Source organism: Homarus americanus, unplaced genomic scaffold (assembly GCF_018991925.1).
Source record: "Homarus americanus isolate GMGI-L3 unplaced genomic scaffold, GMGI_Hamer_2.0 scaffold11150, whole genome shotgun sequence".
NCBI lineage: Eukaryota > Metazoa > Arthropoda > Malacostraca > Decapoda > Nephropidae > Homarus > Homarus americanus.
The window spans coordinates 3,002,006-3,016,223 of record NW_024720555.1 but is presented as its reverse complement, the minus strand read 5'-3'; the positions used below and the strand labels follow the sequence as shown (position 1 = coordinate 3,016,223).

The window sequence follows — 14,218 nt, the reverse complement described above, 5'->3', positions numbered from 1 at the left end:
GGAAAAGAAACTAGCTCATACATAGTTTTACCCTGCCTATGAATCGAACCCTGGGCCACTCACTTGAGGAGAGCATACTGACCATTACACCACAGGTCGCCACAATTTATCACTACATTACCTATGACTACTGTTGTAAGAGGGGGGGGGAGTGGGGGTAGCCTATCAATTAGTTTTGTTATTTCTATTTTTTTATCTTATTAAGACATACCCTACATATGTGTAAGAGGAGTGATTTTTCCTTTTGTAATTTTATTTTCCTATTTCTCTTTTCTGTTAGTATATACTGTAACAGACGGGCAAGGGGGGGACCTAGTTGAGGTTTATAAGCATCTCAGGGGGCACTACTCAGTTGAGTGTCCTTACTTGGAGCTGGCGGACGCTCGCCCCACAAGGGGTCACAGCTCAAGATTGAAGAAGCCGCAAGTCCGGAAAACCGTGAGGGCAAACTTTTTCGGAGTGAGGGTTGTAAACTCTTGGAACAATCTACCAGAGTGTTGTGACGGCACCGAGTGTGAGCTCTTTCAAGAGAAGACTTGACCAACACTGGAGCGGGTTCAGGTACATTCAGGAGCCGGTGCATGCCCAGTACCTGCCAACAGTGCGTGACAGAGACGTGACCGATCGCCCGGGCGGCTAGCGAGCCGACCTTTTGGTGAAGAATATAAAGGAAAAGAGACGTGACCGACGCTTCTGCTGCCAATGCCGACAGTGGCGAAGAGATAAAAGAAACAAAGTAATTGTACCACCCACATCCTTCCCTTTTCTTAATCTCAACAAAATTAAATAAATCACTGGGCTCCGAAGATTAAAATTTCAAGAAAATTTTTGAAGAGCTCCAGCTTTACTGACATCCTTGTTAAAATTACTTCTAAGTTTAAATGAGGCTCAAGTCATTTCACCTACAGTAGTTGTTATCCACTCAGTAGTTTTGACAAAAAATGGTCAGCATCATGCGCGAAGAACTTTTAGCAATACTATAGTGTCTTTAAGCATATTACTGCTGTGACCAGGATAAGTGCTCTAAATCTTCATACCAAGAATTTTCTCAAAAACCTGAAGAACCAGCAAAGGCAACTGGGGTCTGCTAAATGGCAAAATACATCCAAGTACCAGTTAGCTTGGTGAGGGTGACAAGTCCTTGCCGAGTTTTCTTCTTGTTATAGGCTCTGACATTACAATACACAGGGTACCTGGATTTGTAGTCAAGAACAGCCTTAGTTACAAAACTAAAGGATCTGTGCCAGTCTGAAAGTTTAGAAATACAGCTACGTAGTGTATAACTTCAACAGACTTATCTAAATTACTGTATGTAAATCACCCTATTACCACCACCTAAAATCTGGCAGACATCTTTAAATGAAAAGTTGGCAAACTATGGAAACAGGACCAGTTGTTTAAATTTTATGTGCAACTTGCATGTTAGCCATGGCAATTAAATGTCAGGAAAGACATTTGATAAGAAAGAGACTTACTGTATTATGATAAAATACAGTTTCTTGTTGGCAAGCACAAAATTTCTTAGCAACCACTTCAAATAACCATATCTTGGTCCTTATTTTTTATCCTATAACAAATCATTATATGTACAGATGGTGAAGCAGTCACCTCACAAACAAATGGTTATTGATTTAATTCCTCACAGGATTGAAGGATAGGATTCCCACCTTGGTTCACTCAACAATAAATGAGCACATTACACCACTGAGTGCAATTAGCAATGATGAAACAACCCATTAGCTGCTGAACGCTATGAATACAACCTTTAAATCTCCCATATTGCCCTAGTCTCACCACAAAAAAAAAAAAAATCCAATGAATAGCAGCCATATTTTCTTCAGCTTTCTTCCTATACAGTAATCAATATTACCCATTATGAAAATTCTAGCCTCATTTTCTGAAGGTAATATATCAGTCAAATATATCCCTCCCAAAAGTGTCACATACTTAACTCCTCATTAATATGGTCAAGATCAGAATAAAATTTCCAAAGTTTCTTATTCCAAATATCACCTGAATGAAAAACTGACAGAACTCAAGCATTCGGCAACAACCACTGGTCGCTCCCCAAACTAGTTTTTCTTTGTGAAAGTTTATGCTGAAGGACAGTCTTTGTTGAATAAATGTCAGCCATATACTAAGTAGATGAGTTTTAATCTCTGTGTGTGCATGTGTGTAAGGGGGGGGGGGAGTGTTGTAAAGCGGATCAGTGGATTTTGGAAGGTTATGTTATATACTGTGCTGATTTTAGTCAAGGAAAAAATGGTGACCACAATACACACTGGCAAAATGCATTCTTATATATCTGGGGAGAGAGGTTTACAAGATGTAAATATTGGGTGATATGGGTACATATAGTGCACAGTTGGTTGGAGTCTTTATATGGAAGTGAATATTAACTGTCGTGTATGAGTGTGTGGATAGTTAGGCCAAGTGTGTAGGAGTAGTACTGTGCTGTGAGATGTTCTCAGGAGGGGGAGTGGTATAGATATTAATCTTTTAGCTTACTGTAACAATGCCTCTATTTCACTCCATCAACTTCTTACCATGAGCAACTGCACAGAGTAAAATTTATGGTGTCAACATTAATATTTCTAGATAGGGTTGTACTCGGTCTTTGCATTTATCAAGTGTTGGACACAAATTTCTTTCATGTAGTTCACATACAGTACTCCTTTAGCCACATAGAAATATCTCTCTTTTACAAATCCAATCATCCTTATTAAATGCAATCTTAGTGAAGATACTACAATGACTGTTATCCTTGATAAATATAAAACTAACATGTGACTCTTCTAACCAACTGATTTCTTGCTCAAAAAAAAGGGGGGGGGGGATGTTCTTGCAATCCCCTTTTCTAGCTGAACCCAATGTTAGACAGCTCTCATAATATCCTTGAATCTTCAGGGAGGACCTGCTTACATTAGCTAGGTCAATCTGTTAACCCCTTGGAAACGCCAGTTATGCTCCCCTGTTGGCCTCGAATGAGAGGAATAAAATGCAGCAGTTGTTTCAAAGAACTGAAGGTCTGTTTAGAGCTGTAAGCATCCAACTGAACACTTGTTCACCAAAGCACAAAGCTCAGCCATCTACGAACCCAAGTGAGTCTAACTCAGCCAAAAAATATCCAAGTGAACTTAGGTCTGGTCTAGTCAATCTCACACACTTCAGTTATGGAACATCACTGAAAACTAAATGTCAATGATATAATTCATCAAAGCTTTACACAATAACCAGTGAACCCTGTATCAAGTCGTCAGTTAATAGTCCAACAGTTCATTTATCAAACAAGTTAAATGATACCTAGAGCTGCCTGTTATATACATTATCTGTTTTATTATACTAATAAGAGTTGCTGGGTGTTCCTCATATTTATCGATTATAGTATATGGGGATTTAAAAAAAATACACTCACTGACCACCTGGGAGAAACTGACATAACCCTTGGGAGGTTCTATGCAATTGTTAACACACTAAAACCTGTAGTTAATGAAGCAGTGAGTATAATGTACAATACAAGTCAGCCTAAAGCCCATACACGAGTTCATTCTGCACAAATGGTGAACTGAGATACATATTGGTAAAGTAAAGGGATAAAAAAAGCCAGTGTTAATGGTAACCATCCTGTAGCAGTCTCGACTAAACTCAATAAATGTGGCAGAAAATATAATCAACCTCAGAAAATTACATATGTGAGAGTAGATTTGTGCTTTACTTCAATGATAACATTCAAACTCTACAGTAAACCTGACTGACATCTCTAAAATGCCCTGTGGGGTCAAAACGTAGCTTTTTCATAGTAGAAAGTATAGTGAGGAAGGTACAATCAATTTAAACTATCCTCTCAGATTGCCAGCCACAAACTGAAGCTTGAGCAGTTGACATGACTCAAGATATGCCATGATTCACTTAAGATGAGTTGGACATGCTCAGGTTCTTAGATTGCACAGCCAGTTGCCATGCCAAACAAGTGTTCAATGGGATAGCCATGGCTCTATAGACTTTCAGTTATTGAGAACAAGTGATATGTCAATTCTCACTCATTAGAGACCAACAACAAAGCAGGAAGGGTAACTCGAGCTGATATTAGAAGGCCCTATCATAGGACACAAGGAAGTCGCTCAATAATGAGAGATCTATTTCCATCATTTTACAATAAACTTTACAACTTTACAACTAATTACCCAGGAGTCATTTTCCCTCATATAACTAGTTCTAAGTGCTGTACCTTAGAGATCCCAAATAGTACACAGTTATCAGCCTTGGAAATCACATTATAGGAGACTGCAGTGACATCAATCAAATCTTCCAATATTTCTCAAAATACAAATGGATGACCTGTGAATGTACAGTATGGTTTTAATTTAGCAAGGATTAGGCTTAACTATGACTGCTGTGTTGTCTCATGAGTTACTTCTACCTAAAGGGTAGCATAGTGCAAACTGTGATGATTAATTTGGTAAAAAGAGATGTCCTGTAGGGGACCTCTAAAAGTTATTTTGACTGTTGGTATCATTTATGCCTTCTCCTGCATTAAAAGCAGGATGGCACATGCACGCATTTTGGTTATAGGCAATTTGTGTAAGTTGGTGCCATTAAAAATCAAAGCTTGTCATAAACCTGAGCATTCATGTGTGAATGGAAGTGACAGAGCAGGAGAGAAAACAAGAAAACAAATAACCTAATGGAAAACTCATTCATATTAATTTCCCAAACAGAACCGTTTCTCATACCCACAAATTTTGCACAGATAACCATTTCCTACTTTCAAACTCTCAATTCCCAAAAGTTTGTCCTAGTTACTACATTACAAAGATGTAGAGATATCTATTCATAGAACACTTGATGCTTCATAAAAAAAAATTTTTATCTTACTTTCCTACCAATGTGGAGAGTTATATACTCTGTGTGTGTGTGTGTAAAGTTTTCTGTAAGTATAACAGGATTCCACTAAAACAAACATCAGTAATTATTACATGTTAAGCGCAGCAACTCCATACAGGGACTGACTTCTCAAAACATCTGTATGAATATTAACATTAAGCCTTCAAAATGAATTATTAGTCTTGGAAGACAATACTGGAGGCAACAGGAACAAATATGAATAAGTAAATTAGTAAATAAAAATTAAAATTAAGTAAAAAACTCGAGACACCCACCATGTTATTGTAGTTCCCACGCCCCTGGTAACCAGCAGCTCCACGGTTGTTGTAGTTGCCACGCCCACGACCTTTAAGATTGAACCACATGTTTGTCATTCAACAAATACTCTCATCACTATTATAAAAAAATAAGAGCAGCCCTCCTTTACCAGACTAATTGGGGTGGATGTGGTCAGGTTTTCTGGACCCTCTTTATTAAGGCTTGAATCAGTCAATTTTACTTTATAGCCATTTAAAGTGTACATTTATAGCCATATTATGACCATTTACGACCCTGTTTCATCATCAGGTTCCATCTAATGTGATAATCAGATACATACTGTAAATATGAAAATGTTTAAAATTATAACATTTGCTACCCTGTTTATACCCTGAGAGTACAAAGAGTGGCTGAGGTCTTGAGACTGGATATATTCAACCATTTTCAGTTTACTAGTGATACTTGTATGCTTATGATCATTCACATTGTCCTTCCACCATTACTGATATCACTTACACTCGTCATGGTGATGAAACAGTAAAAAGTAAAGGGCCCAACCTCTAATACACGGTGTGTGCAGAATGCTACTAAATACAGGACTGACTGTCTGGCATGTAAGAAAGAAAATGTTGACCGTGACCTTGGCCTGTCCAATGCTGTACTTGAAAACATTCAAGTCAGAATCTTGAACTCTGATCTAAAGAACTGCAAAATGCAGAGACCTGGCAGTTGTAGCATCAGTAAATATGACAAATTTTCTGACGAGAGGTACTGGTATGGCCAGCATAAGGACAGAACCAGAATATGTGATGTAGTCGTGGCCAGAATTAGGCTAGGATACAGACACATCTGGCATGTTAGTAACGCTGTACCCATACCGGAACACTCAGCATGTAAACTTTGTGATAAACCTTTAAAGCATACACTTGAACACTATATTATTGAATGTGACACTGTCAAAGACTTCAGGCCACCTGGCTTATTGTATCATGAACTTTGTAATTACTAAATTGAATTGGGGGTGCTTGAGGACATTCTTGCTGTTTATCCCAAATTTGCTAGCCCACACTGATTAATCTTCAATTAGGTTGTTCAATGTATATGAACCACTGTCTTGCATGGCAGTGAACAGTGACATCACCCATATGACTCTGACCTATATATACTGCTAATGAATATGATGTATTTCTTTGTGTACAATCCTCTGTCCTGCATGGCAGTGAACAGTGACATCACCCACATGACTCTGACCTATATATACTGCTAATGAATATGATGTATTTCTTTGTGTACAATCCTCTGTCCTGCAAGGCAGTGAACAGTGACATCACCCACATGAATTTGACCTATATATACTGTCAATGAATATGATGTATTTCTTTGTGTATGAACCTCTGTCCTGCGTGGCAGTGAGAAGTGATACCACCCTCAGTGTCAAGACCTGACTGAATTACTCAGAATAGGCAAACTGTACTACAAGCTTTGCCAATAAATTTGTTAAACTAAAAAAATAAAAAAAATAACCTGTCTGGCTCTGTGGCAGGCCACAGCTTGTCTAACAAGTGACTAACAAATTGCAAGCAATTAGACCAAACCATTATTTGTTTTAAGTTGTAAAAATCCAACTTTTTTCTTCCCTATTTGTGAGATGAATCAAATTGGACATTGCCGAGTTATTATGAACTAAAAACACCATGTTCCTGGACCCTGTTCATATTTGCTCGTGACTCAGAACAATGTTAATTTAGCATTAAGATATAAATAAAAGTCATCCTTACCTGTAAAATCAAAACTATTGTAACCCGCAAATAATGCAAATAGTGCAGGCATATAATTTATTTATTTTTTTAATTACCTTGATTCCTGAAGAATAACCACCCTAAAGTAGCTTGGAGGGGTTAGGTTATGTAAAATTTAGGGTGGTTAACACACACATACAGTACAGTAGGGTGTATTGTGACTTAGCCATGTTTACACACTGAAGGACTACAGTATATCTGTACCACATCCAGCGAGTTCAACACTTGAAACTTGAGGACAAGGGTTAGCAGTTGAAGTTCTGCCAGTGGTTTGATGTAAACCCCCCCCCCCCAATTTTATTCTTTGACAAGACACAGTTTACTGGCAACCAGCTGATTGGACCGTTCATCATCCAGGAACATCTGACAGGTGGAATTTACTTTATGTTTTTGGAGCCTGAGTTGCCCAGCCTTGTTGGAGGAAATTCCTTTTGCAAAAATGAACACAAATATACTTCCAGCATGGCAAAGTGCCCTCACATTTCAGTAGAATCGTGACTAAGTATCCCAACCAGACATTACCTGATCCATGGGCTAGCCGTGGCAGTCCGCAGTGATGGCTACTTTGGTTGCCAGACCTCTATACAAAAGACTTCCACCATGTGGTGTCACTTATTTTTTTATTTTTTTATTTTTTTTGTAGGCAAAGGAGGAATGAAGGAAGATTAGAGGTGGGGGAAGGAAGTTATAGTTCGGAAATTGAAGAAATTCAGGAGGAGGTAAGAGAGGGCGGGCTGACCGCCTAGCTAAGCTAACAGTGTGTTTGGGTTGTGTCATGGATTAGTTATTGTCTGCCGGTACAGGTACTAGACAGCCTACCCTGTCCCATTTATGGGGGTTTTAAGGGCCTTATTTCATATTCCGCCGACCCTACTGGCGGATGCTGGTCTAGGGAGGTTGTCTATTGCTGGCCGTGTAGATCGGGGGTGGTAATGGACCTTTTGAGATTTCGTAGCTTTTTGGCAACCATGTATGGTTGTTGTCGTTATCTGATGGGAGTCTTTGAAGGAGTTCTTGCTCTGATCGTTCTATCTTTTGCCAGATTCTGCTGGCCAGGGTGTGCAGCTGCTGGTTGATGGAATTCATTCTCAGGTCTCTATGTATCTCAGCTGTGATTCTGGTGAAGGGGTATCTTTCACTTGTGACGAATCTTAGGGCTTCATTTTGGACCACCTGTAATTTTAATATTTGAGTGGTGCTCATAGTATGAAGAGGTATTGCTGGGTAAGTTAATATCGGTGTGATAAATGATGTCACCAGGCGGAGTTTTATTTTCTCAGGAAGCGCTTTAAAGCGGTATAGTTTTCTCAGCTCTCTTCTTGCTTTTTCCTTCCTACTGTGGATATGATGGGAGTAACTTGTCGTGGTTATATGTAGGCCCAGGAGGGTGCCTCTGCTTTTGTATCTGGGCATTATTGGTTACTAATGGATGGGTTTTCCTTCTACATAAGGGTATCACTGTGAATTTCGGGAGACTGGTTTGGATTTTCCATTGTTTTTCGTAGTTATTTACCCTTTCTAATTCTCGCCTGGTGTTTTCGGCCTGTAACGCTCGCGATTTTCCTTGATGTGTTGTTATTTGAGTGATGTCGTCTGCATACATAATATCTTCGTTACCTATTCTAGTGGGAGGCGGGGTGTCACTTGTGTAGATAATATATAGGGTGGGGGAGAGGACGCTTCCCTGAGGGACTCCACTCATGAGTGGGAAGGTCTCTCCTGTGTGTTGTCCTACCCTCAGTCTAGCATTTCTGCCGTCAAGAAAGTTGCAAACAACTTTTCAATGTTGGTGGGAAGTCCGAGTTGGAGGATCTTATATTTTAGACCGTCGTGCCAGACTTTGTCAAATGCCTTCGCTACATCCCGGAGTTAGATTACATTGTCTACCACTCGCCGCGGCTCTGGCTATGTTTTCGCATGCCAGGGCTATCGCTGTTGTGGTGGACTTCCCTTTCCTGAACCCGAATTGTCTGCAGTTGACTCTGTTTGTTGTTTCCAGGTGATTTCTCAGACGGTTATTGATGATTTTTTCGAGTATTTTTCCAGGTACTTCGAGGAGGGAGATCGGTCTGTAGTTTAGTGGGACGGCGGGGTTCTTTCCTTGTTTTGGTATTAGGGTAATAATGGCCTCTTTGAATTTAGTTGGGAAGTAGCCCGAGGCCAGGCAAGCGTTCATTGTGGTTCTCAGTCTCTCCATGGCTGGGTTGTTTATGTGGCTGTGGATCTCCTTGGTGATGCCTGAATAACCAGGGGCTTTATTTTTGGTATTGGAGATGGCTCTGTTGAGTTCTTCCGAGGTGATTGATTTGGACAATGGGCTGTCCGCTCTCAGATCCTCCCATATGATTTCAGGGGAAGGCTGAGTGCGGTGTGTCTGGCCCCGGAGTTCATCAAGGACGAGCTCCTCGTGGGTACCATCGAATCCCCTATTCTCTTCATTTGTGATTCAGAAGATGTTCCTCCATATGTCCCTGAATATGGGTTCTTTGTCTTGGTCGTCATATATTTTACTTCCTGCGTGGTCAGTTATATATGATGACCAGTTACGGCTGCAACCTTTCAATCTCTTAACTCGACGCCAGAACTCTCCTGGATCGTTGTATGTATGTGAGAGTTGTTCAACTATTTCGGCCCATTTGAGGTTGCTTTGTTCCAGAGATCTTATTTTTATTTCCTCCCGGATTCTTCTGTATGTACAGTCAACCCTCGCTTTACGCGGTCCCACATTACACGTTTCCACGTTTACGCGGTACTCTGCCGAAACCGGAATGCTCACTTTCCGCGGTGCGTGTACCCTTTTATGCGGAGAGCGGCGCGAGCAGGGTGCGCACAAGGTCGCCCAGTCATCAAAGCATTACCGAGTTCTTCACCCGCCACCCACCGCAGCCGGCCCAAGTCAGTGATAGTGATAATGATAGTGAGAATATGGACTTATATGGACTTTGACAAAGAGGCCCTGCAAGCCTCTGTGGTGGATAGTGATACAATTGATACAGGTGAGGGCCAATAATCTGCCCTCTGCCTCGGAACCAACCCCCCATCCCCGTGTGCCCAGCCATCTTTTCTACTAATGTAAGTGTTAAAAAACCTAATATTATTGATATTTCTCTTAATTATTAATTGTGTGTGCATACCATCATAAAATTAAGAAGTTATTTTTACTACAACGTAGGTATTGTGTCTGAAAACGTGGAGTTTGGGGGTCGGCCCGGTCTCTATTTCAATTAATCCCATATGTTATGTTGTTCACTTTACGCGTTTCTCACTTTATGCAGGCCGCCGTGAGTTGAATTAACCACGTAAAGTGAGGGTTCACTGTATTGTAGCTTACGATGTCCCAACCATGGGTCTCGGCTCTCTGTTGTAGCAGTTGGAACTGGTTTGTGAGGGCTATGAGTCCTGGAGTCTGTTGTGGGTATGGGAGAGTTCTGTTGCGTTTGAGAGGCGTGGCCTCCTGGTAGGCTGTTCCTATGGCTTCACACCATGTGTTGATTTCTTCGTCTATTATGTTCACCGGCTGACTGTCTATGGTCTGCAGGATTGTCATGCCCTTGACCTCAAGTTCGGCTGTAGCTTTTTCGTTGAATAAGTCCCAGTCGGTCTGCTTGGCGATTCTCCGTGGTGGAGCTGGTATAGTTATTGGTGTTGCTGAGGATGGTCATGATTATAGGTAGGTGGTCGCTGGAGGTTACAGGGCCTTGTTCAAAGAGATAGTTGTGGAAGCATCTGCCGTTTGTTATTGCTATATCTGGAGTAGTGGCTGAGTTCCTACTGTAGAACGTGGGGAAGTCTGGGCCTATTAGCTTGGGCTTTTTTGTTTGTTATGAAGTCAGCGAGGCCTCTTCCAACATTGTTAGTTGTCCTCTTACCATCTAGTAGAGGATGTCTGGCGTTCATGTCTCCAATGATGTAGGTTGGGTGGTGGTATGATAGGAGTCTGTGGAAGTCCCCGTAAGGCAGGTAGTCCCAGCGTGGTGGGAGGTAGGTTGTGGCTATTATGATTGGCCCTGTGGTCAAGTTGATTTGAACAGCGAGAGTTTCAGAGGTGAAGTCGTCTATGATTCTGTGGTGGACATCTCTTTTTACGGCGATGGCCACCCCGTCATTTGGCTCCTCTGATAGATTGGATTTATGGATCATGTAACCAAATATTTTCAGTTCCTCAGCTGCCTTTTGGCCGTGTGAGTTTATGAGTATAATATCTGCGTCGACTTGGTTGTATTGGCTGGACATACTGAATTTATTAGTTCTCCAGTGGAGGACGTTATGTTGCATTATTTTCACTGCCTTACGAAGCGAGCCCATTGTATCTTGTATTTGGTTTTGGGGGGATACCTCGGGTTCGTGGTTTGTTCACTGTGCGTCCATTCCTCATTTTTTTTATCACCCCATCGGATGTCTTGTGGATGCAGTCTGTTAAATCGACCCGTTTTTGTTTAATTGCTTCGTGGATGTACTCCTTGGAACTGGGGTGGTCGTACTTCCATTTCATCTTGCCCTCCAATACTCCTTTAGCGACTTCATCACGTGTACAGTCCTCGTTTATGTGGTCTGGTACGTAGATGCTTAGATTCAGGACTTTTCCTGATAGATCGCTTGGAGTCCGAGAGACAGGTGTCATCTCTGGTGTAGGTACGTGTGCACCCACACCAGAGGCCACAAGTGTGTGTGCACCCACACCAGAGACCGCTGTTGTCTCGTCTGTGAATGTTGGAGATTGGGGGACACATCAGACGTGTGCACCCACACCAGAGGCCACTGTTGTCTCGTCTGTGGATGTTGGAGATTGGGGGACAAGTGTTATCTCCGATGTGGGTACTTGTGCACCCACACCAGAGACCACTGTTGTCTCGTCTGTGATGTTGGAGATTGGGGGACAAGTGTTATCTCCGATGTAGGTACGTGTGCATCCACACCAGAGGTCACTGTTGTCTCGTCTGTGAATGTTGGAGATTGGGGGACAAGTGCTATCTCCGATGTGGGTACTTGTGCACCCACACCAGTGACCGCTGTTGTCTCGTCTGTGAGAATGTTGGAGATTGGGGTTGTCTCGTCTGTGAATGTTGGAGATTGGGGACAAGTGCTATCTCCGATGTGGGTACTTGTGCACCCACACCAGAGACCGCTGTTGTCTCGTCTGTGAATGTTGGAGATTGGGGACAAGTGCTATCTCCGATGTGGGTACTTGTGCACCCACACCAAAGGCTACTGTTGTCTCCTCCGAGGCTGAGGATGTTGCCCTGAACAGTTTTGGGATGGGTAGATTGTGGTGGCGTAAGCATTTTTCGAGTATTGTTTGAAAGCTGCCTGGGTGCCGAACATCCTCCTCATGGGCGTGTTTGACAATCATGTTGGCTAGTATGTCGCGGTCATGGAGGTATCTGTCTCTGGTATTCAACAAGACTGTAGAGTCTGTAGTGGCTGCAGGGACCATAGTGACTGCAGAAGTCGGGGTCCCTACCATCACTGCACCTCTGTGCGACCGTGCAGTGACTGCAGGAGTCGGGGTCCCTATCGGCAGCACAGCCTTGTATGGTGATACTGATGTATTTGTGGCTATTTGTTGTGCTTCCTTGATTTTTTCCTTTCTTTTGGGACAGTGCATGGACATAGTGCTGTGAGGCCCATCACAGTTAAGGCATTTTAGTGGTGCCTTACATTCGGTCCAGGTATGTTCCGTAGAGGTACATTTGGAACAGATCTTGTATTCCTTGGGTTTGGGGCAGTTCACACTATCATGATCCTCAATGGCATAGCACCTGAGGCAGGTACGTGTGTGGTGGTACTGTTCCTGTTGTATTTGGTAGTACGGTATGCTATAAGTGAATGCGAGGAGACCTGAATTGGTTGCCTTTTCAGCAACCTCGGTGCTTTTGAACTGAATTTTGATTATCCATTTGCCTTTTTTACTGGTGAATTTTTTGACATAGTCCACCTTGTTCTACGCCCAAGCGTTTTCTTTTTCAATCTCTGCTTTTATTTCCACTTCAGACTGTTCGTGCACGAATTTATCCGTTTGGAAGAAGAGGACAGTTCTTTTAGCCTTCAATGCAGGAGGCAGGATTGGATCATAGTGCTCTTCTCTAAGATTGTTTATACAACTCTGGGACAAGAGGTTTTTCAGATCTTGGTCTTCAAGCATGAGCATGATAAAGCCATCTTTTGCTTCTATTACGTTCTGGTACCTGACATTGTGTTTTCGAACAATTTCTGTCAGCTTCTGCTTGGTAGACCTGTCTGGTGACCTCTGGTCTGTGATTAATATTTTCGCTTTGACAGTCATTATTGCCATGAAGGTCATGGTGTATGTACACAAGGTAGACACCAGAGATCAACTACTGCATCTAATATTTGATGCTGCAAGACAAGTGAATGACCCTGAGGTTCTTTGTAGGGCTACACAGTCCATGGTCCAAGGTGTGTGTATGCAAGTTCAAGGCAGCCATTTTAAACATCATTACAGTGATCAGTTTTAAGCCACACTGTAACCACTATAAACACTATGCAACCCATGCACTGTCAGAACAAGCTCCAATAAACAGGCTCATATATTGTTCAAATCTACCCATAGCTCCATAATCATTGTGAATCAGACTCAAATTTACCCATAGCTCCATAATCATTGAGAATTGGACCCATGTTCATGGACATTTCTGAATGGTATTGACACCAGGAGTCACTGTGGCTTTTTTTTTTTTAGCCACGATACACCCTGTATACGTATGTAACTTTGAAACTAATTTCAATTTCCTTTACAAACTATATACAGTAAAAGTCCAAAAATCCGGATGCCAGAAATCCGGACTTTTGGAAAACTAATTATTATTATTATTTATTTTTTTTTGTTAGCGGGCTTTTGTGTGTATGTGCGAATGCGTGAGCGCCACAGCTGCACAGCGACAACAAGCGACCACGTGGTCGCCACTTTAAAACGAGCAATCAAACTGTGACAACATACCGTATATACAGTACTCATCTATACCCCCCCCCCTCGTTTATCGGTCGACCCTGATTTTTTGACCAAGAAATCGTTAATTTATGATATTCCTCGTTCATAGTTCGACCCACGTTTTTGAGGGTAAGGGAACAACAAAACCTTCAGTAAAAACGCTCTACGTCCTATAAACTGAAACACGAGTGCCGAAGGCAAATTGTTTACCATTTATTATTACGACACTTTACACTGAAACGCGTGTAGTTTCAACAAAAATATTGTAGATTTCCATTCAAGTATTTATTCAAGTCAATTAGGAGGGAATATTATTGTAATACAACAG

The 14,218-nt window shown here is 41.7% G+C and overlaps 1 protein-coding gene across 7 annotated transcripts in view; it reads right to left on the bottom strand.

Annotated features, from left to right (window-relative positions):
* LOC121860627 (sex-lethal homolog) overlaps nt 1-14,218 on the bottom strand; it is a 122,054-nt gene that overhangs the window by 53,158 nt on the left and 54,678 nt on the right. For all 7 annotated transcript variants that reach the window (XM_042357882.1, XM_042357883.1, XM_042357877.1 and 4 more), the window contains exon 6: nt 5,160-5,230. In XM_042357882.1, the coding sequence (XP_042213816.1) occupies nt 5,160-5,230 (71 nt within the window). The remainder of the gene's footprint in view (nt 1-5,159; nt 5,231-14,218) is intronic.